At 47.4% G+C, this 23592-nt stretch overlaps 1 protein-coding gene across 2 annotated transcripts in view; it reads left to right on the forward strand.

Moving 5' to 3' along the window:
* Nucleotides 1–499: 499 nt before the first annotated feature.
* The window catches only part of CCDC82 (coiled-coil domain containing 82), a 97736-nt gene continuing 74643 nt past the window's right edge, over nt 500–23592 (forward strand). Inside the window, exons 1-3 of one of the 2 annotated variants that reach the window (XM_075337484.1) lie at nt 500–1037; nt 3725–4129; nt 14589–15258. In XM_075337484.1, coding sequence (XP_075193599.1) covers nt 528–1037; nt 3725–4129; nt 14589–15059 — 1386 coding nt within the window. In that variant the 5' untranslated portion in view covers nt 500–527 and the 3' untranslated portion in view covers nt 15060–15258. Of the gene's footprint in view, nt 1038–3724; nt 4130–14588; nt 15259–23592 lie in introns of those variants that run through there. The other variant, XM_075337485.1, reaches the window with a different exon arrangement.

Genomic DNA, 23592 nt, shown 5'->3' on the forward strand with positions numbered 1-23592 from the left:
GTGGATGCCGAGTACAATCACAGTTTTTTTCTGCTGAAGATCTAGTAGAGCTCTAATTGCTGAGTCCTATATGATCCCGCCCTCACCAGGGATTGGGCAGCCTTCTATATACACTGCCTAGGCAGAAAGCTGCTAATCAATGGTGGGGTTATACGGAACATTTGACCAGAAGAGGTGTCAGACACCTAGTCCAGTGATAATCTCCTGCTGATAAAACACTGATTGTATGGAAACAGCAACGCACAGCCTAGTAAGTGAGACATTGGTGGAATCAGAGTGTCAGCCCCTATATCATGCTATCAGATTACATAGCAAAAATCAGCCACCGATTCCGTTTTTAAAGTGCCTTCAATAATGTTTCGACTCCGTCGCACATGACCGTTTTACTGTCAACAACCACATAGTGTATATAGAACTTTAGAAAGAGAAAAAATCATATATATTTTTTATTAGAAAATGTTTTAAGAAGATGTTTAATTTTTGTTTCTTTCGCCAGTGTTCATTATCATCAGCCTCCTACCAGAGTCATGGAAAATGCCTGTAAGCGCTATAACACGAGGCAGAAGAGAAAATCTGTGGAGTCCAGCCCGAAATCTCGAGTGGACTGGAAACGGACTAAGCGAGACAGCATCTGCCAAATCCCGGAGTCTGACGAGTCGTTTACATCCGAGGAGGAAGAGCTGGAGGAATCGGATGAAGAAAGTGAGGACAGCAGCCCCACCGATCTGTCAGAAGGTCCAGATAATGAAGCCACGCGACCTGAAGAAGATGGAGATGAAGGCCGCATCAGAAAACCCAGACTCAAGAGCAAATCTGCCACGATAGGGAGTGACAGCAGCTCTGACAGTGATGGACCCGGGGAAAAAGCCAATCTCAAACGAAGCTGTGTTATTAACGAGGACGACAGTGACGAAGAGGTCGCAGTAGATAAGGAGACCAAGACGCACCTCAAGAAACAAAAGAGGCAGGAGGCACTCAGACAGCTCGCTGAGAAACAGAAGTCCCGAAAACGGACCACCAGCCATGAGACCTCTGAGGTAACCAAATGTCTTCCTCTTTTTTTTTTTTTTCTACCATGGACTTAAAGGGGTTGTCCACTATTTGGACACACCCCAGGTGATTCCTCATGTTTTCCCCAGGTAAAATAATAAAGCCTATACTCACCTTCTGTACCGGTGTCCTTACAGCGTCATCTTGACTCGCGGGACCGGGGCTTACGTGGGGTTGTGACATCACGCGAACCCCACGTCCAATCATCACCGCCTTCTGCCTCCCCGAATTCGGACCAAACGAGTTAATCAACAGGAAGTGAGCGCTGTGACTGCCCTAACTTCCTGTTGACTGCTCATTTGGTCCTCAGGCGGGAAAAAGGAAGCCGGTGTTGAACATCACAACCCCAACGGACAACGCTGTAAGGGTGCCAGTACGGGAGGTGAGTATAGGCTTGATTATGTTACCTCTCTGAAACATGGGGAATCAGAAGGGGTTAACGGGAATCTGTCACCAGGTTTTTGCCCCTCATCTGAGAGCAGCATTATGTAGAGACAGAGACCCTTAAGGGGGTGTTACACGCAGCGATATCGCTGGTGTAAGCACCCGCCCCCGTCGTTTGTGCGTCACAGGCAAATCGCTGCCCGTGGCGCACAAAATCGTTAGGAGCCGTCACACGTACTTACCTGCCTAGCGACGTCGCTGTTGCCGGTGAACCGCCTCCTTTCTAAGGGGGGCGGTTCATGCGGCGTCACTAAGTGGCCGCCCAATAGAAGCGGAGGGGCGGAGATGAGCAGCTGTAACATCCCGCCCACCTCCTTCCTTCCTCATTGCCGGCGACCGCAGGTAAGCTGTAGTTCGTCGTTCCCGGCGTGTCACACGTAGCGATGTGTGCTGCCTCGGGAACAACAAACAACCTGTGTGCTCAACAATCAACGATTTTTTGAAAATAAACGACGCGTCAACGATGGACGATAAGGTGAGTATTTTCCATCGTTAACGGTCGCTCCTTGCTGTCACACGCAACGACGTCGCTAACGATGCCGGATGTGCGTCACGGAATCCGTGACCCCGGCGATATATTGTTAGATTTGTCGTTGCGTGTAACGGGGCCTTTATTCCAGCCATGTGCCACTTACTGAGCTGTTTGCGGTCATTTTCATAAAATCAGTGTTGTCTCTGCAGCAGATGTAGCAGTTATACAGAGCTCATGAATATGCTGGACTATCTGCAGCACGCCAAGTAGTCCTGTAATGATAATCTACTGCTGATTAAACAGTGATTTTATGAAAACTACACTAAGCAGTCCAGTAAGTGACACATCGCAGGAATCAGTATCTCTGCCCCTACTTTATGCTGCTCTCAGATTAATTGGCAAAATCCTGGTGAAAGATTCCTTTAATGATATCTTCATTAAGGCTATGTGCACACGTAGCAGATTTGTTCTGTACAAAAAAAAGCATGTTTTGGTAGGAAAAAAGCTGCTGAAAAAAAGCGCTCTTTTGTGCTTCTTTTCGTGCTTTTTTATCTATTGTAATAGGGAAAATGCAGGAAAAAAGGCAGAAAGAGTTAACATGCTGCTTCTTTTTTCTGTAACAAGATCTGCAAGGAAAAAAAAAAAAAAAAGAAACGCGTGCACAGCACTTCAGGATTCTCATAGACTTTGCTGGGATGCGTTTTTCCTTGCAGTATTGATTAAAATCTGCAAGAAACCCCCCCCCATGAAAAAAGCAATGTGTGCACAAAGCCTGATACTTAAAGTTAAAGATCCTAAAAGGAGTTGTCCAGTGTAAGAAGAAAAGTCTGCAGTTACATTGTGTGATGATGAGGGAAGTGCACACTGTCAAGATTCTCCTGTGTTCCCCATATGGGCGAGCAATTAAGCAATTTGCATACTTGTTTCATGCCAACTAGACTCTCCTCCACTTTTACATTGAGAAGCAGAATTGAGTCTAATAGACCTGTGACCGTAGTAAGTAACATACATGTGATCACTTGATTGCCTACCCACACTGGGAATACAGGAGAATCCTGACAGTGTACACAATGCTCACTGTCACATAGAGTACCTGCAGGCTTTTCTTCTTAAGGCTGCTTTTACACGCTACGATTTTGTATGCGATCTCGTTATGCCCAGGTCATTGATACGATATCCCAATATCCCAAGATCGCACATAGGTCGTCTAGGAGCGGTCACACGTGCATATGCTAAACGACGCAACATCATGGTTTTCGTGTGGACTCTGACACGAAGCATAAAACTCAACGATTGCGGCAACGTCAGAGGCGTATCATTGTCCATAGCTTACACCCTGGCGCGTGTGAAGCCTCGCCCTCTCCACGCACAAACGTCAATGATGTTATAATCTCCGTTCACCTGATTTTAATGATTGGTCGCCTTTACTATAAAAGGCTGCATCTGCGGCTGTCCTGTTGCGCAAACACCGGTGACGCACGTGCGTAAGGAGGAGCGTGTTTGTGTGAGGATTGATCATCTTTATTTGCGTGATCTAAGGTATGTTTTTTCTAATGTTGTATTTAACTGTGATGTATCGGATATGTGTTTTTGTTTGATAGTTATATTTTTTGTCCCTGGGCTGGTCGTCATATGTTCATTCTGTACAGCAAATCCACACTATATGTTCATGTTAACATGTTTTATTTTAATGATATCTCTGATTTGTTTTGTTTTTTTTTTTCATAAATATTTTACATGATGTATTTCATTTTCCAGATGTCAGTCTCGGAAAATGAGAATTTCATTCGCGAATTTATAGAAAAATATGAAACATTGCCATGCTTGTGGCGAATTAAGTCTGCGGACTATAGTAACAAAATAATTAAACAAAAAGCCCACAAGGAGTTGGTTGATCTGGTCAAAAAACATTGCCCATCAGAGCGCGTAGACGTCAATGTTGTTAAGAAAAAAATCCAGGGTCTCACAACTGTCTTTAAAGAAGAATTAAAGAAAGTTGAAGACTCACAGAGGATCGGGGCAGGCACAGCGGACATCTATGTGCCACGCCTCTGGTACTACAACTTGCTACTGTTCACAAGGGACCAGGAGCTGCCAAGACCCAGTACAAGTATGCTTGCACTGCAGGAGGAGGATCTGGAGGCAAATCCACCAGAGACTCAGGTACATGATGGTTTTGGTTTTTTTTTTATTTATATATTTTTTTTTATTTATTTTTTTTTTTTTATTTATATATATTTGTTTTATTTGTTTTGGTTTTTTTATTTATATATTTTTTTTTATTTGTTTTTTTATATATATATATATATATATATATATATATATATATATATATAAAAAAACAAATAAAAAAAAATATATAAATAAAAAAAACAAATAAAAAAAAAATATATAAATAAAAAAAAAAAAAAATGAAAAAACCAAAAAAATATAAATTAAAAAAAACAAAAAAAATATATAAATAAAAAAAACAAAACAAAAACAAATAAAACAAATATATATATATATATATATATATATATATATATATATATATATATATATATATATATATATATATATATTTGTTTTATTTGTTTTTGTTTTGTTTTTTTTATTTATATATTTTTTCTTTATCGTTCCTTTGGGAGACCCAGACCATGGGTGTATAGCTACTGCCCCCGGAGGACACACAAAGTTACTACACTCAAAAACGTGTAGCTCCTCCCTCCTAGCATATACACCCCCTGCTAGCCAGATCTAGCCAGTTTCTTGCTTTGTGTCAGGAGGATCCACACACACACATGCATCCCTTTTTGATTTTTCATTTTTTACAAAGATTTGGAAGAAAAGCGGGTCCACTGGACCCCCGGCATGTCCCTTCACACTCCCCTGGCGGCAGTGCTGTTAAGGTTGACTTCAGGGCAGGAGCCGTTCATGCCGCGCTCCTTCAACATCCCTTAGGGGCTCTGATTTGAAGTGGGAGCCAACACGGTTCTCACTGCCTTGCAGGAGACCGGCCTCCATCCGCAGCCCTTGTGCAGGACCCTGCTGGACGGAGCACTGACCCCCACCCCACAGGGACTGGACCCTGCGTTTCAAAGCTAAGTATAGAGACGTTTATTCAGAGGGTCTTTCTGCATGTGGGGCACTTTTATTGGGGGGGACAGTGATTGCTGAATAATGCTGCTTTGTTTACTGTGTTTCCGGCCGGTTCCACAGTTTTTTACTGAGAACCGCGCCGATGAGGCCTGATTTTCGGCCGCATGCATAACTTTAGGCCCCGGCTTCAGCCGCGGCCTAGTTTCGTTTCGTTCCCCTGCATGTCAGGCATGCAGGGGGACGCTGCAGAGCCGCCCGCCGGCCGCTCTGCACAGGGGAGGACGCTCCTTTTTGAGGTGATGATTCCCTCCCCTGTACATCTCCTTCGCCCTCCGATTCCCGCTCCTGGGTTAACCCCCGCCTCCCCCCCTCACTCTGGCGCCATTTTCTCAGCGTCTTAGTACACTGGTCGGCGCTGGCTGCCCTGCAGCACAGGGAGGGAATACTGGCTGAGGGTCCAGGCTTGGAATCCGGAGGGCACTCATAATATGGCCTGATAAGTCACAACCTCTGGTTGTGCACTTTTTATACACTCTCAGGCATTCTGAAGGAGTTAATTCTTTATCATAGAATCTCCTCCTCAGCAGCATGTCTCACTCTAGCAGCAAAGCAACAAGGCTGTACTCTACATGTGCTGCATGTAACCTCATATTGCCTGAACCGGCACACTGTAATGGTTCTTAGGTGGGAGTCCCCCCAGGCTGAACCCCTGTCTTGGGTATTCTACGCATGCTAGACAGAGCCCCCACCTCTGCAGCATGTCTCACAGAGCGAGGCTGCAGGCTGTTTTTTTATTATCCACTGCAGGTAGTCTCGTACGGCTATACCGAGCTCCTAACCACTGTGGCCCCTCAGCATGGGGGCTCATTAAGGTCCCTCCAGCTGCTCCGGTTTTGGTGGCTGACCCCCATAGGATTCCTATTTCCAGGGGTCGGCTGTCCCGGCATCTGCTGAGCATGCAGTTCCCCTCTCAGGGCGTTTTCTGCTCGCTCGGCCAAGCTCACAAGGGACTCTCCTTCTGGGCTCAGACCCCGTTCTCCTGACAGGGAGACGCAGGGTCCCCTGTCCTCCCTGTCCCGCAGCTCCGATTACGAGCTGATTCACCGGACGAGGAAGATGTCTCTACCGCGGACACGGACGCTACTTTATGTACATTGATCCGTCCGTAGGTGACGCAGATGCGAATGATTGGCTTGCGTCCATTATTCTTGTGTCCGCCTGATCAGGGGAGTATTCCCCGCTGGCAGAAAGGCACAGTTTACCTTTAGCAGGTCAAGGAGTGTGTTACTTAACCACTCCAGTTTTCAGCCCGCTGCGTCCAAGCCCACAGCCTATCCTGCAGACCCCACAGCGGGGTTCTGCTGCCTGTCTCCCCCTCCCTTCAGAGAGGGTAGCCACTCCGGTCTAGACTGCCCGGTTCGTTGTATCAGTGGCTGACGGCACCTCTATAGGATTCTACCGTACATTAATTTTGTACTGGACCTCAATCCGCTCTGAGATGAAGCGTGTTTCTGAGGACTGTGTTTCCCCTGTCCACCAATGGTGGTCAAGAAGTGGGCTCATTCACTTCAGGTGGCTCAGCCCGGACCGTTATGTCAGTGGCTGATGGCTCCTCACTTAAGGTTCTGCGGTCCGCCCGGTTGTCCTTTGGGCCAAGTCGGTATGGGAACGGCAGGAGCTTGTTCTCCTCAGCTTACAGCAGTGCGGTTTTTTGTAACTTCTCTGCTTCTCTGGAGGAGATGCATTCTCTCACAGGGACTCTATGCCCAAAACGGTTGCCTGAACTCCAGACTTCAGTCTTTTCATCCTCTGCCAGGTCTGCCATGCTAGACGCCGCACGGCGGTGGTCTGGGCTACCTTCCTCGCTATCCGCAGGCTCCTGTGGCTTCGAAATTGGAAGGCAGATGCCTCTATGGAGGTTCCTGGCTGGGCTCCCCCTTGGTGGGCCCAGTTTCCCCGGAACCAAGCTGGGTGAAATTAAGGAAGCTCTTGGCGGGGAGTGTGCTTCCTCGCCACAAACCTAAACCAGGGAACCTGTCCAGGGCAGGAATCAGTTGAGGTTTCGATGGTTTCCGTTCCTCCATCTGATCGTCCTTTAGCTCAGCCTAGGTTCATGGAACCAAATGGCTCGAAGCTGCGTCTTCAGAAGACCGCAGGAGATGCTGTCACTGAGTCAGTTTCCTCCGAGCTATTTAGCCACGCCAACAACCTCCTTGGTCGGTGGCAAGCTCTCTCCATTTGGCGACGTAGGGTTCTAACACGTCTCCGTTAAATGGGGGCGACATTATATCTCCCTGGGCTACAGGATGGACTTCTGTCCACCCGCCAAACAGATTTTTTCTGTCAACTCCTCCCGGCTCCAAGGCCGCCGCCTTCTCACAGGCTGTGGCATTTCTTGCTGGCCAATGGAGTAATTGTACCGGTTCCCGACTGGGAACGGTTCTGAGATTTTTGCTTAAATCTATTCCTAGTCCCCGAAGAGGGCGGTGCCTTCCGACCTGGATCTTTAGCTTTTCAAGCATGGCCAGGTGGGGCGTTTTCACATGGAGTCTCGGTTTTGTTCCGTGTGTTTTTCTCACCGGATCAATCAAGAGCCCAAGGAGATTCCTTAGCAGCCATCGGCATCAGAGCTGCCTATCGGCAGGAGTCAATCGCAGTTTCTCACCAGCGTTGACTACGTTTTGACAATCGGAGTGGTCCAATTCGTGGCTCTTCCCTTGGGATTAGCCAAGGCCCCTCGAATATTATCATTGAGGCAGCTGTGATTACGGTCCTTGCCCCCCTAGGGTTTGGCAGTGATCTTTTGCCCTGGTCAGCCTTCTTGTTGGGGCTTCATCCTGTGCTGACTCTTAGCAGAGTGCTTCGCTCACTCTCGCCACGCTGACCTATTCGGGTGGCTTGTCTTTCTGTCTAAGTCCACTATGACTTCGAACCAGGGGCGTCAATGGAAGCGGTTCCTTGCCCAGTTTCCCCTGCGTCCTCTGAGTCTGGATGTTTTCCGCTGTACAAGCGAACTCAATCCTCCCACGGGGTGGTGGCTTCGCCACTGACCAGAGGCTCGTTTTCAGTGGTGGCTTCGGCCACTCTGTCTCAAGGTCGCTCCTCTCTGGCCCGTCCCGGGTGATCCTCACCAGGATGTTAGCCTATCCGCCTGGGGAGCAGGATATCTCCACCGTGGAGCGCAGGGCGCTTGGACTCTGTCCGAATCAGCCCTCTGGATCAATGTGCTGGAAATCACTGCTGTATTTCTGGCTCTCCAAGCCTTCCCCATCTGTGAGCGGCTAGGCACATTCGAGTCCAGTCGGACAACGTGACAGCGTTTTCCTATTTCAGCTTCCAGGGCGGGACGCTCAGCCGCCTGGCAATCTTGGCGGCTCAACATTCCTCAGTGGACAAGGGACTCCTAGTCCACCGTATCCGCAGTCCACATCCTAGATGTGAAAACTACGAGGCAGGCTATTTCAGCTGTCCAACCGCGGTCCACAATCCTCAGGTTTTGCGGTAGACACACTGGTTCATGTTTGATCCCAGCTTGTCTCTTTTCGAATTTCACCCTCTACCTCTTGTCCAGAGTCCTGCGCAAGATCGGTAAAGGGGGCCGTCGGGTCATTCTTCCAGACTGACCCAAGCGGGCTTGGTCCTCTGACCTGCTCCTTCTGTCCGTTGGGTTGCCATGGCATCTTCCGGACCGTTCAGACCTTTTCTCAAAAGGTCCGTTTTTCCCGTCAGAGTTCTTGACGGCATAGCTCTTGAGTCCTGGATCTTAGCGACTTCTGATATCCTTCCCGAAGTCATCTCTGCCTTGACTCGAGCTCCAAAGTGTCCTTGACCTTTTTGGCCTAGCCGACCCTCCTGTCCCTTCCACAGTCCGGTCTACAGCTAGGACTATCCCTCATTAAGGGACAGGTCTCGGCCCTGTCAGTATGTGCCAGCGGCGTATCGCCCGGCTGGCTCCGGTGCGCTCCTTTAAGGGCGCATCTCACATCATTCCGCTTTTCCGGCGGCCTATGGAGACCTGGGACCTTAATCCGGTCCTCCCGGTTCCCGGAAACCCCCCTTTGCGCCTCTTGGGGAGGTTTTGTTGTTTCATCTTTCACAGAAAGGTACACCTTCTAGTGGCTATAATTTCCCGCCTGAGAGTTCTGGCTGCACTCTCTCAGAGTCGTCCCCCTTTTTTGGTCTTTTGCATCAAGACAAGGTGGTCTTCGTCCGACTCCGGACTTTTTTCCCTAAGGTGGTTTCTGCCTCCACCTTATCCGGGGCAATTTTCCTGCCTTCCTTTTGTCCGGCTCCTGTTCATCGCTTGAGGAAGCGTTGCATATCCTGGATCTGGTGCGGGCGCTCCGGATCTATGTGTCTCGCACCGCCGTTATTAGGCGGTGCACCTCTCTAGTGCTGACTGGTCGTCAGCGTAACGGTCTCTCGGCATCTAAGCTGACCCTGATGTTGGCCTAGGTCGGCCATTTCCGAGACCTATGAGTGTACTCAGGTGCCTTCCCCGCTGGGGATCGGGGCACATTTGGTCAGACCTGTCGGCGCCTTTATTTTTGGGCTTTCAGGCACCAGGTTGCGGCTCAATAGGTCTGTCAGACTGCAGCTCAAATTAGTCTGCATGCTTTTTCGAAGCACTCCCAACGCATGCTCATGCTTTGGCAGACGTGGGCTTGGACAGACGCATTTTTCCGGCGACTGTCGCCCATTTGTGAAGTTAGGTTTGCCTGCTTCTCAGTTGTCTGTTTATTCCCACCCATGGACTGCTTTTGAACGTCCCATGGTCTGGGTCTCCCATAGGAACGATAAAGAAAAAGAGAATTTTGTTTACTTACCGTAAATTCTTTTTCTTATAGTTCCGTCATGGGAGACCCAGCACCCTCCCTATGCCTGTTGGCAGGTTTCTTGTTCCGTGTGTCTTCACCGGCTGTTATTGTTGTAGACAGAGGTTCCGGTTCTTCCGGTTTTTACTCTGTCTCTCTTGTGGGTGGATGTCCTCCTTCAGCTTTTGCACTAAACTGGCTAGATCTGGCTAGCAGGGGGTGTATATGCTAGGAGGGAGGAGCTACATGTTTTTGAGTGTAGTAACTTTGTGTGTCCTCCGGGGGCAGTAGCTATACACCCATGGTCTGGGTCTCCCATGACGGAACTATAAGAAAAAGAATTTACGGTAAGTAAACAAAATTCTCTTTTTTTTGTTTTTTTTTATTTATATTTTTTGTTTTTTTTATTTATATATTTTTTTTATTTGTTTTTTTTATTTATATATTTTTTTTCTATTTGTTTTTTTTTATTTATATATTTTTATTTGTTTTTTTTATGTATATTTTTTTTTATTTATTTTTTTAAATTTATTTTAAATCATGTGAACTTTGTGTGGCCCTTGTATATTCATCTCAAAATTACAAAGGTAACCTTACAGTCAAGGACATTTTTCATCTTTACTTTGGTGTTATGTTAACATAACCTGCATACTAGTGTAATGACAAAAAAAAATTTTTTATGAAACCATGTGCAATCGAGGAACTTTTATGGGTAATTTAAGAATAAGTATTGCTTTTTTTTTGTTTTTTAAAAAAAGTTCCCCCTTTCATTCAAATGAAATGAGGCAAAAATGATTTTTCCCCCCAAAAAAGGACATACAATTTTGCATTATTGAAACGATAATAGTAATAACTAAGTAACTTTTATTATTCGTTTTTTAATAAATATGGTATAAAACAGTTAATTATAAGTACAATATGTACAAAAAAAGTGTTTAAAAATTATTTTTTCCTATGAATTTTAGATTCAAAAATTCAATTTTTTTCGATTTCGCATGTAGTTCCTCCATCAGTTTTACAGCACGTTCAGCATTTTGGTTAGATCTGGGAATGTCAATTAATGACTCCTCGACCAACCAGTGGGCCTTCAAACACTTAATTGCCTTCTTGCACTTTGTCTTGGTGAGTGAGGTTAAAGGGAACCTGTCATCAGAAATTTAGCTATAAAGCTAAAAGTTCCCCCCTCTGCAGCTCCTGGGCTGCATTCTAGGAAGCTTCCTATAGTTTTTGTGGCCCCTTTTATTCCAAAATAAATACTTTACAAACTTGTACCTTTTCGTATGCAAATTTCTTAAATCTTCCATGGGGCGGGCTGCCTGATGTACGTTGCTGTCCTCCTGCAGATTTACGCCGCCCCCGAACGCTGAATTTCAAACCTCAGGACGCCGCCCCTGGGCGCCCGTGGTCCCGCGCATGTGCTGTGCTACTGTAGCGGTGCCGTGCACTGTGTGCACGTGTGACCGCTAGTGACACTTTGCGCGGGCACGAGGTTATGGGCGGCGCTGTGAGTGTCATCAGCAAGTGCCGCCCATAACCTCGTGAGCGCACTTTCCCCTCTTCCTCCAGCGTTCTGCGCAAACACTCGCTGGCCAGATGACCGGACGTCACCTCCTTCCCATCCTGCTCAGCAGCAGGAAATAGATGGGAGGAGCGGACGGAGCAGTCTGTGCCCACGCAAAAGCGTCACCAGCGGTCACACGTGCACGCAGTGCTCGGCACCGCTACAGTAGCACAGCGCATGCGCGGGACCACGGGCGCCCAGGGGCGGCGTCCTGAGGTTTGAAATTCAGCGTTCGGGGGCGGCGTAAATCGGCAGGAGGACCGCAACGTACATCAGGCAGCCCGCCCCCATGGAAGATTTAAGAAATTTGCATACGAAAAGGTACAAGTTTGTAAAGTATTTATTTTGGAATGAAAGGGGCCACAAAAACTATAGGAAGCTTCCTAGAATGCAGCCGAGGAGCTGCAGAGGGGGGAACTTTTAGGTTTATAGCTAAATTTCTGATGACAGGTTCACTTTAACAGTTCATTGAAGGACTCCGTTGTAGTGTTGCGACTGGAGCCAGGCATTTGCCCATTCATAGCAGATGAAGTCGCATGCTATACCGAGGACGCGGTGCCACTCGTATCAGAAAAAATGCTATAACAGCATATACAGCTCGCGAGTTCCATCTTGCCATGTGCAGGTTTGGGAGTTTCTTCCAACTGATTCGAGGCCAACGTGATGTTGTTTTGTAATGACGATATGCCTGACATAGTTCATATAAGAACTTGAAATCATCTCGCCATCCAGGATTCTCGCCTGTGTTGACATCATCTGTTGCAACTTGGTAGTAATCAATCTGAAGTGAGGCATAGTTTTCTGTTAATTTGTCAATGAAGAAATAATTGAGTTCTGGTTTCTTCGTTGACTCTGGAATAAGGAAATTCATGACGTGCTTCAGTAGGAGGTCGAGTACATGGTGTTGACAGCCAATGTATTGTGGCTTCTGAAAGCCCTTTCTCAAGACATCATCCTGTATCAGCGTTACAATCCCGTTCAAATGACCAGTATTTACTGCTGCCGTGTCGCAGATTATCGTACGAATATTTTCCCAAGCGTCGTATTCATCAATTAGCTGATGTAGTTCCTTGTGAATAGCCGTGGCAGAACCATTCTCACATTTCAGAATACCGAGTTTGATTTCGGTTGTGGTATTTTTCAGCAGAACTACTTGATACTCTTCCCCTTGGATTCTTTTACCATCGAAGTGGAGACAATAGGGATCTTTGCTTTGAAGTTTTTCAAAAATTTTGGTTTTCATTTTCTGTCCTTCTGAGATTTTTCGTCTCCAGACACCCGACTGACTTGGAACCGGTACATCATGACCTTGTTCAGCAACGGTTGCAAGCACTTTATTTGCTTTATGTGTAGAAATGTTGTTTTTCAGTACAAGGAAACTCGCTGTTGTAGTGCTTGCTCTTTTGTATTTCGGTGTGCGTTCAGGAGAAGATGACGCGGAAGAAGAGGTTGGCTTTGGAGTCTCGGGTAAAGATTCAGACAGCATCATGTGTGGGTTGCGATTGCGAAGTGCTGGCTTGAGCTTGAAATATTGATAGTCGGATTCGTTTTCTTGGATGAATTGATTCCAAAGGAGCTTGTTTGAGCGTCGTCGAATAACCAACCTTGCCTCCACTCTCAACTTGCCTCAGGTAGAGCTCTTTATCCTCCGAGTTTTTCCATTCTCCATTAACGTTGGTGACATCAAATAACTGAGAAAGTGTTGCAGTGAATTTATCAGAAGGTTTCTTTTTGTTTTTGTCATTTAGATCAATCGGACGATTGAGTATCTTTCTGATGATTGCACTGGATAAAAGTGGGAAGTCTAGAGTTTCCCTCCAGAGCAATTCTATATCCATTATCATATTTTTTTTATTCGATCCAGTCGCCGTTTCTCGCTGTTGAACAGAAAACTGAAGTTTCCAAGAATTTGGCAATTCGTTGGCATCCGCGTGAGACTGGAGAGCTTTTCAACATATGGAATACTTGGATTAAAAAAAAAATCGTTTTTTTGAAAATTTTGAAATGAAAAAGAGGGGGAACTTTTTTGAATATTTTACAAATTTGATGATACTAATGTCATTTGAATGCAATTATTCCTCGAATGTAAGGGGTTTCATTTTCGTTTTGCAAAATTTTTAAAATAGTCATCACACTACTGCATACACATAGTAATATTACTAAATAACTAGTTTTACTGAAAATCTTCAAGCATGTAGACATTGTATGTCTCTCCATTTGTTTTGCACCTGTGAAACCATGGCCACAACATCTATTTTATCATCAATGTATGTTCTTAGGCTATGTCTGCACTTTGCGTCGTCCTACTTGCGTTTCAAAACGCACCCTCTGGCAGTAATTGCTTTTGACCACAAAATAGCGCTATAAACGCATGCGTATTTACCGTGTTTTAGCTGCGTTTTTAGCGCTTTTTACTTGCTTTTCCATTGCGTTTTGACAGATGCGTTTTGAACATCGAGACACTGCTAAATAAAGTTTAAACAGTCAAACACACTGAAAAAAGGGGAAAAAAAGGAACACATTTATTGAACAAATTATAAAAATAGTTATATTTCATAAAATTATAGCGGTAATATACTATTTATCGCTAAAATAGAAATAAATTATTATTTTTCTTTAATTGTCGGACTATGTGTGTGTGTAAAGGGACATATCAAATCATTATTTTGATGTCCAAAACGCATGTTTTCTGCACCTAAAAAGCAGGTAAAACGCTGGAATTTTGATTTTGCTTGCGTTTTGAAACTTCTCATTGACTTCAATGTTATCAAAACGCTGCAGAAATGGCAAAAACAATTGACATGCTGGTTCTTTGAACGCATGGTTTTTGCCACAAAATATGCAAATTAAACGCAGCGTTTTGAAACGCAAAGTGCGGTCTGGAAATCATCATTTTACATAGACTATTATGGAAAATCAAAACGCATGCCTTTTGGAAAGAAAAGGTGCAGTTCAAAACGGACCTAAAATGCATCTGAAACGCAGGTGGAAACGCAAAGTGCGCACATAGCCTTAATGTTATTTTTCTATAGCAAAATAATAAACCTTTTTTTTTTAATAATAAACCTTTTTTTTTAATAATAAACCTTTTTTTTTAATAATAATAAATAGTAAAATAATAAATTTAATGATAAAATTTAATTAATAAAAATTTTTAACACCACAGGAAACAATTATTGAATACGAAACAATGGCCGGTCCCAGTTCAACACCATCCATTGTGGCCGAAGATCCGGATGAAGGGGTTGAAAATCCTCCAACTCCATCCATCACAATGCGTTTGTTTTCAAGACGCAAGCGAAAGACATCAACCCCTGCGAGGTCCAGTGACTTGTTTGGCCTTTGTCACAATATAATTGAAAAATATAATAGACCACTCATAAGTGACTTTGCACACTACGTAGATGAAAAACTGCAGAAGGTCACCGAGGTGCAAAGAGAACATGCCAAGCGTGTAATCATTGATGTTGTAAGGGCGGCCAGGGGTGGTCTTTTGACAACATCATCATCCTTTCCTGTTGTTGAGCAGCCAGGTCCATCTTCAGTTGCCCATGAGGCATATAGTCACACTTCGGAGCTACATTTCAATGAAGTCAACCAGGTCCAAAAAAGGCAGGTGTTCACTGAGGCAAAGTGAAAAAATGTGATTTTTGGATGCTCCATGTTTTTTGTTTTTTTTTCTGTTTTTTTTTTTTTTTGGTTTATGTTAAAAAAAAAAAAAACAACCCAAAACAAAACATGTTTTTGGTGGCCAGATAATTTATCTGCAACGTTTTTTCTTTTTCCAGCTATTTGTGTTGGTTAATAGAATTGTGAGTAAACAATTTGATTAAAATCTGGGATTTGTTTCATTTAATTGATAATTATGTGTAATTAATTCCACATGTTAAAAGGGGTTTTGAGGCAACACAATGACTCAAAAACACACACATTTTCAAAAATCAATGATTATTAGTGTTATTTCACCTTCTAGGCCCATCTAATTACATTGTTAGCTATATGTAACCTCAGATCCTCACAAGATCTCCTTCTCTACTCCTCTCTTATCTCCTCTTCCCACAATCACGTACAAGATTTCTCCCGTGCCTCCCCCATACTCTGGAATACTCTACCTCAGCACATCAGACTCTCACCTACTGTGGAAAGCTTCAAGAGGAACCTCAAGACCCATCTCTTCCAACAAGCCTACAACCTACAATAACCCTCAGTCCAGTACACCACTGCGCAACCTGCTCTGTCCTCACCTACTGTATCCTCACCCATTCCCTGTAGACTGTGAGCCCTCGCGGGCAGGGTCCTCTCTCCTCCTGTAGACTGTGAGCCCTCGCGGGCAGGGTCCTCTCTCCTCCTGTAGACTGTGAGCTCTCGCGGGTAGGGTCCTCTCTCCTCCTGTAGACTGTGAGCCCTCGCGGGCAGGGTCCTCTCTCCTCCTGTAGACTGTGAGCCCTCGCGGGCAGGGTCCTCTCTCCTCCTGTAGTCTGTGAGCCCTCGCGGGCAGGGTCCTCTCTCCTCCTGTAGACTGTGAGCCCTCGCGGGCAGGGTCCTCTCTCCTCCTGTAGACTGTGAGCCCTCGCGGGCAGGGTCCTCTCTCCTCCTGTAGACTGTGAGCCCTCGTGGGCAGGGTCCTCTCTCCTCCTGTAGACTGTGAGCCCTCGCGGGCAGGGTCCTCTCTCCTCCTATATCAGTCTGTTTTGTACTGCTAATGATTGTTGTACGTATACCCTTTCTTTTACGTTCCTATGGGAGACCCAGACCATGGGGTGTATAGCTACTGCCTCCGGAGGACACACAAAGTACTACACTCAAAACGTGTAGCTCCTCCCTCCTAGCATATACACCCCCTGCTAGCCAGTCCTAGCCAGTTCAATGCTTTGTGTTTCAGGAGGTCACACACACATGCATTCTCTGATTTTGATTTTTGATTTTTCCTTCTGGATCAAAGATTTGGAAGAAAAGCGGGTCCAGTCTGGACTCCCGGCATGTCCCTTCTCACCCCACTGTGTGCGGTGCTGTTAAGGTTGATTTCCAAGGCTGGAGCCTTCACATGCCGCGCTCCTTCACATCCTCTGAGAGGCTCTGGTTTGAAGTGGGAGCCAACACGGTTCTCACTGCTTTGCAGGAGACCGGTCTCCATCCACAGCCCTGTTCAGGATCCTGCTGGACGGAGCTATCACCCCCCAGGGACCTGGCAACCTGCGTCTCACAAGCTAAGTATATGAGACGTTATTACCACAGAAAGTGGTATTTCCAGGGGTCCTTTATATTTATTTATTGGGGGAGTGTGTTTTATGTTTTGTGTTAACGTTTCCGGCCGGTTCTCCAGTTTTCACTGGAGAACCGCGCCGATGGTGCCTGCACGCCGGCCGCATGTTTTACTCTAGGCCCCGGCTTTGCCCGAGGCCTAGTTTCGGTTTCCACTGCCTCTGCATGTCAGTCATGCAGAGGGACAGTGTGGCTCCGCCCAGCGGCTGTGCAGCACAGGGAGTGGACACTCCTCACTGAGGAAGGATCCCCTCCCCTGGCTACCTCATTTGCCGCTCTCAGAGTAGGCCCCGCCCCCTCTCCTAGCTCCGGTCGCCATTTTCTCAGCATTCTCTGTGCCTGCATAGGCACAGAGATTCCACATTGTGACAAGTGGGGGCCTGGGCTGAGGGCTAGAGGGCACAGACATGCTGTTTAAACGATCTGGCAGCCACAACCTCCGGTTTGTGCAGCTGCTTATTTTATCTGTTTATATATGCTGGGGGCCGTTCTAGGACAGAGCCCCCACCTCTGCAGCATGTCTCACAGAGCGAGGCTGCAGGCTGTTTTTATTACCCACTGCAGGTAGTCTCGTACGGCACCGAGCTCATAACCACTGTGGCCCCTCAGCTTGGAGGCTCATTAGTGGTCCCTCCAGCTGCTCCGGCTTCGGTGGCTGACCCCTGGTTTGGCTGGAATCCTATTTCCAGGGGTCGGCTGTCCCGGCATCTGCTGAGCATGCAGCTCCCCTCTCAGGGCGTTTTCTGCTTCAGCTCGCTCAGCAAAGCTCACAGAGGACTCTCCTCTGGTCTCAGACCCCGTCCTCCTGACAGGGAGACGCAGGGTCCCCTGTCCTCCCCGTCCCGCAGCTCTGATTACGAGCTGACTCACTGGACGAGGAGGATGTCTCTACCAGGGGCTCGGACGCTACTTTATGTACCATTGATCCGTCCGTAGGCGACGCAGATGCTAATGATTGGATTGCATCCATTATACTTGTACTGGACCTCCATCCGCCTGTATCAGGGGAGTATTCCCCGCTGGCAGAAAGGCATCAGTATACCTTTAACAGGACAAGGAGTGTGTTCCTTAACCACTCCAGTTTTCAGCCCACTGTGTCCAAGCCCACAGCCTGTCCTGTCAGACCCCAAAGCGGGGTTCTGCTGCCTGTTTCCCCCTCCCATCAGAGGTGGTCAAGGAGTGAGCTCATTCGCCAAGGGTGGTCCCTCCGGTGTCTAGACTTTTAGCCCGGATAGTTGTATCAGTGGCTGACGGCATCTCTATAAGGATCCCACGGTACATTAATTTTGTACTGGACCTCAATCCGCCGGAGTTACCTTGCCTAGGAGAACACAATGTGTGTTCCTTAACCACTCCAGTTTTCAGGCCACTGTGGCCAAGCCCAGGGTCCGCTCTGACAGTCGCTTCCCATGAAGCGTGATTCTGAGGACTGTTTTTTCCCTGTCCACCAATGGTGGTCAAGAAGTGGGCTCATTCACCTCAGGTGGCTCAGCCCGGACCGTTATGTCAGTGGCTGATGGCTCCTCACTTAAGGTTTTGCGGTCCGCCCGGTTGTCCTTCTGGCCAAATCTGTATGGGGGCGGCAGGAGCTTCGTTCTCCTCAGCTTTACAGCAGTGCGGTTTTTTTGTAGCCTTCTCTGCTTCTCTAGAGGAGATGCATCCCCTCACAGGGACTCTATGCCCGAAACGGTTGCCTGAACTTCCAGACTTCAGTCCTTTCATCCTATGCCATGTCTGCCATGCTGGACTCCGCACGGCGGTGGCCTTGGCTACGTTCCTCGCTATCCGCAGGCTCCTGTGGCTTCGGAAATGGAAGGCAGATGCCTCTATAGAAGTTCCTTGCTGGGCTCCCTTTTGTGGGACCAGTCTCTTCGGAACCAACTGGATGAAATTAAGGAAGCTCTTGGCGGGGAGAGTTCTTCCTTGCCAAAACCTAAACCAGGGAACCTGTCCAGGGCAGGAATCAGTTGAGGTTTCGGTTGTTTCCGTTCCTCCATCTGATCGCTCTCTTCGGCCTCGTCCTCTAGCTCGGCCAAGGTTCATAGACCCAAATGGTCTTCAGAAGACCGCAGGAGATGCTGCCACTGAGTCAGCTTCCTCCGAGCTATCTAGCCACGCCAACAACCTCCTTGGTCGGTGGCAGGCTCTCTCCACTTGGCGACGTATGGTTTCAACACGTCTCCGTTCAGTGGGGGCGGGATTATATCTCCCATGGCTACAGGGTGGAATTCTATCCACCCGCCAAACAGATTTTTTTCTGTCAACTCCCCCCGGCTCCAAGGCCGCCGCCTTCTCACAGGCCGTGGCTTTTCTTGCAGGCCAGGGGAGTAATTGGACCGGTTCCCGACTGGGAACGGTTCTGAGATTTTTGCTTAAATCTATTCCTAGTCCCCGAAGAGGGCGGTGCCTTCCGACCTGGATCTTCAGCTTTTCAAGCATGGTCAGGTGTGGCGTTTTCACATGGAGTCTCGGTCTTGTTCCGTGTGCTTTTTCACCGGATCAATTAAGGACCCAGGGAGATTCCCTAGCAGCCATCGGCATCAGAGATGCCTATCTGCAGGTGTCAATCGCAGTTTCACACCAGCATTGGCTACGTTTTGCAATCGGAGTGGTCCAATTCGTGGCTCTTCCCTTGGGGTTAGCCACGGCCCCTCGAGTATTCTCATTGGGGCAACTGTGATTAGGGTCCTGCACCTCTAGGGATTGGCAGTGATCTTTTGCCCTGGACGGTCTTCTTGTCGGGGCTTCATCCAGTGCAGACTCTTAGCAGAGTGCTTCGCTCACTCTCGCCACTCTAACCAATTCGGGTGGCTTGTCATTCTGTCCAAGTCCACTCTGGCTTCGAACCAAAGGTTCCCAGGGACGCAATTCGAGACTCTGTCGGCACTTGTGAAGCTGCTCTTAGTCGAACAGTAGTCCCTCCGCTGGCGGTCGACGTCGTTCTATCAGACACCGAATACAGGTGCTGGTCAGATGGTGGCGTCAATGGAAGCGATTCCTTGCCCAGTTTCTCCTGCGTCCTCTGAGACTGGATGTTTTCCGCTGTACAAGCGAACTTCCTCCTTCCACGGGGTGGGGGCTTCGCCACTGACCTGGTGCTCGTTTCAGTGGTGGCTTCGGCCACTCTGTCTCAGGGACGCTCCTTCCTGGTCCCGTCCCGGGTGATCCTCACCAGGATGCTAGTCTATCCGCCTTGGGAGCAGTATATCTCCACCGTAGAGCACAGGGCGCTTGGACTCTGTCCGAATCAGCCCTCTGGATCAATGTTCTGGAAATCAGAGCTGTATTTCTAGCTCTCTAAGCCTTTCACCATCTGTTGGCGGCTAGGCACATTCGAGTCCAGTCGGACAACGTGACAGCGTTTTCCTACCTCAACTTCCAGGGCGGGACACTCAGCCGCCTGGCAATGTTGGCGGCTCAACGCATTCTTCAGTGGACGAGGGACTCCTAGTCCACCGTATCCGCAGCCCATATCCTAGATGTGAAAACTGCGAGGCAGACTATTTCAGCTGTCCAACCGTGGTCCACGATCCTCAGGTTTTGCGGCAGACGCACTGGTTCATGTTTGGTCCCAGTTTCGTCTCTTTTACGTATTTCACCCTCTAGCTCTTGTCCAGAGTCCTGCGCAAGATCAGTAAAGAGGGCCATCGGGTCATTCTCATACTCCAGACTGACCCAGGCAGGCTTGGTACCCCGACCTGCTCCTTCTGTCCGTTGGGTTGCCATGGCATCTTCCGGACCGTCCAGACCTTTTCTCAAAAGGTCCGTTTTTTCCGCCAGAATTCTGGACTCTCAGATTGACGGCGTAGCTCTTGAGTCCTGGATCTTGACGACTTCTGGTATCCTTCCTGAAGTCATCTCCACTATGACTCGAGCTCCAAAGTGTCTTTTGACCTTTTTGGCCTTGCCGACCCTCCTGTCCCTTCCACAGTCCGGTCTACAGCTAGGACTATCCCTCATTAAGGGACAGGCTTCGGCTCTGTCAGTGTGTGCCAGCGGCGTATCGTCCGGCTGGCTCCGGTGCGCTCCTTCAAGGGCGCATCTCACATCATTCCGCCTTTCCGGCGGCCTATGGAGCCCTGGGACCTTAATCCGGTCCTCACGGTTCCCGGAAACCCCCCTTTGCGCCTCTTAGGGAGTTTTTCTTTGTTTCATCTTTCACAGAAAGTAGTCTTTCTAGTGGCCATAATTTTCCGCCAGAGAGTTTTGGCTGCACTCTCTTCGGAGTCACCCCCTTTTTTGGTCTTTTGCATCAAGACAAGGTGGTCTCCGTCCGACTCCGGACTTTTTTCCCTAGGGTGGTTACTGCTTCCACCTTATCTGGGGCAATTTTCCTGCCTTCCCTTTGTCCGGCTCCTGTCATCGCTTTGAGGAAGCGTTGCATATCCTGGATCTGGTGCGGGCGCTCCGGATCTATGTGTCTCGCACCGCCGTTATTAGGCGGTGCACCTCTCTCTGGTGCTGACCGCTAGTCAGCGTAGCGGTCTCTCGGCATCTAAGCCGACCCTGGTTCGTTGGCTTAGGTCGGCCATTTCCGATGCCTATAAGTGTACTCTAGTGCCTTCCCCGCCGGGGATCAGGGCACACTTGATCAGACCTGTCGGTGCCTTTTGGGCTTTCAGGCACCAGGCTACGGCTCAGTAGGTCTGTCAAACTGCAGCTCGGATTAGTCTGCATACTTTTTCGAAGCACTACCCAAGGCATGCTCATGCTTTGGCAGACGCGGGCTTGGGCAGACGCATCTTTCAGGCGTCTGTCGCCCATCTGTGAAGTTAGGTTTCGCCTGCTTCTCAGTTGTCTGTTTATTCCCACCCATGGACTGCTTTAGAACGTCCCATGGTCTGGGTCTCCCATAGGAACGTAAAAGAAAAAGAGAATTTTGTTACTTACCGTAAATTCTTTTTCTTGTAGTTCCATCATGGGAGACCCAGCACCCTCCCTTTTGCCTGTTGGCAGGTTTCTTGTTCCGTGTGTTTTCACCGGCTGTTGTTGTTGTAGACAGAGGTTCCGGTTCTTCCGGGTTTTACTCTGTCTCTTCTTGTGGGTGGATGTCCTCCTTCAGCTTTTGCACTAAACTGGCTAGGACTGGCTAGCAGGGGGTGTATATGCTAGGAGGGAGGAGCTACACGTTTTGAGTGTAGTACTTTGTGTGTCCTCCGGAGGCAGTAGCTATACACCCCATGGTCTGGGTCTCCCATGACGGAACTACAAGAAAAAGAATTTACGGTAAGTAACAAAATTCTCTTTTTTTCACTGTAAAGCGCCATGGAATAAATAGTGCTATAATAATAAATAATAATAATATGTTCCTAACGAGGAGTCTAAATTATCACGGTGGCTCAGTGGTTAGCACTGCAGTCTTGCAGCACTAGGGTCCTTGGTTCAAATCCCACCAAGGACAACATCTGCAAGGAGTTTGTATGTTCTCCCAGTGTTTGCGTGGGTTTCCTCCGGGTTCTCCGGTTTCCTCCCACAATTCAAAAATATACTGATAGGGAATTTAGATTGTGAGCCCCAATGGGGACAGTGTTGCTGACGTATGTAAAGCGCTGTGGAATTAATAGCGCTATATAAATAAATAAATTATTATTATTTGAACAAACCACGCATCTTGGTAGTAATAATGGCCACTGACAATGCATGATGGCATATACCCGGCTTGCAGCTGGACACACACATGCATTACTCAATAGTTCTTTGTTGTTTAAATAATTTACTTAAAATAACATTGTTATTTTAGAGTTTAACTTTTGTGCCCTGCTTGCTTTAAAACATATTTGGCACAATAACAATTGAGTCTTTGAAAACTTGTTTTTATTTAAAGGCATAAATATTTATTTATAACGATTATTAACAGGATTATCAAAAATTTAGTCAAAAAATTTAGGTAAACAAAAAACATTAACGTCTTGCGGCAACCAGTCCCTCCATGTACTCGTGTACATTATCCTCATGTTTGCGGACAACAGCCCTCAGTCTATGAGCCGATGCCCACACAGTGGTTAGCACTGCAGCCTTGCAGCGCTGGGGTCTTGGGTTCAAATCCCACCAAGGACACATCTGCAAGGAGTTTGTATGTTCTCCCCGTGTTTGCGTGGGTTTCCTCCCACACTCCAAAGACATACAGATAGGGAATTTAGATTGTGAGCCCCAATGGGGACAGCGTTCCTGATGTATGTAAAGCGCTGCAGAATATGTTAGCGCTATATAAAAATAGAGATTTATTTATTATTATTTATTTATCACGGATTGTTGGGTATCCTGTTGATTTGAATGTGAAGTATTAATTTTTTTATTTAAAATATAATGTGACTGCATATTTAATATATTTAAACAAAACTATACAACACTGAGGCTGCTTTCACACCTCCGGTTTTTGCTGTGCGGCACAATCCGGCTCTTTGCAGAAAAAACGCAATCTTTTTTTTGCCGCCGGTTGCGTTTTTTCCGCATAGACTTTCATTAGTGCCGGATTGTGCCGCATGGCCTTGCGTTCAGTCCGGTTTTTGCCGGATGCGGCATATTTAGCCCATGCGGCGGCCGGATGGAACGATGCCCTGCTCTTTTTCTTGTCCGGCAAAACAAAGCGCATCGCGCTGCATCAGGCTGATGCGGCACTTTTTCCAATGCATGCCTATGGATGCCGGATGCGACGCGATGCGGCAAAAACCGCATCCGGCCGCCGCATGCGGTTTTTTGCACTGCGCATGCTCAGTAACATGCTGCAACCGGCAAAAAACGGGCGGGCCGCATGTAAAAAACTTATGCAAAGGATGCGGTTTTTTCGCCGCATCCATTGCATAGGTTTTAGAGCTGGATTTAGCTGCACTGCTAAAACCGGATGTGTGAAAGCAGCCTTACGATTTTGGGGATTCATTTGCTCCTCTTACCTTGAGGGTAACCAGCAC

The sequence above is a fragment of the Anomaloglossus baeobatrachus genome, chromosome 2 (assembly GCF_048569485.1).
Source record: "Anomaloglossus baeobatrachus isolate aAnoBae1 chromosome 2, aAnoBae1.hap1, whole genome shotgun sequence".
In the NCBI taxonomy this organism is placed as follows: Eukaryota; Metazoa; Chordata; class Amphibia; order Anura; family Aromobatidae; genus Anomaloglossus; species Anomaloglossus baeobatrachus.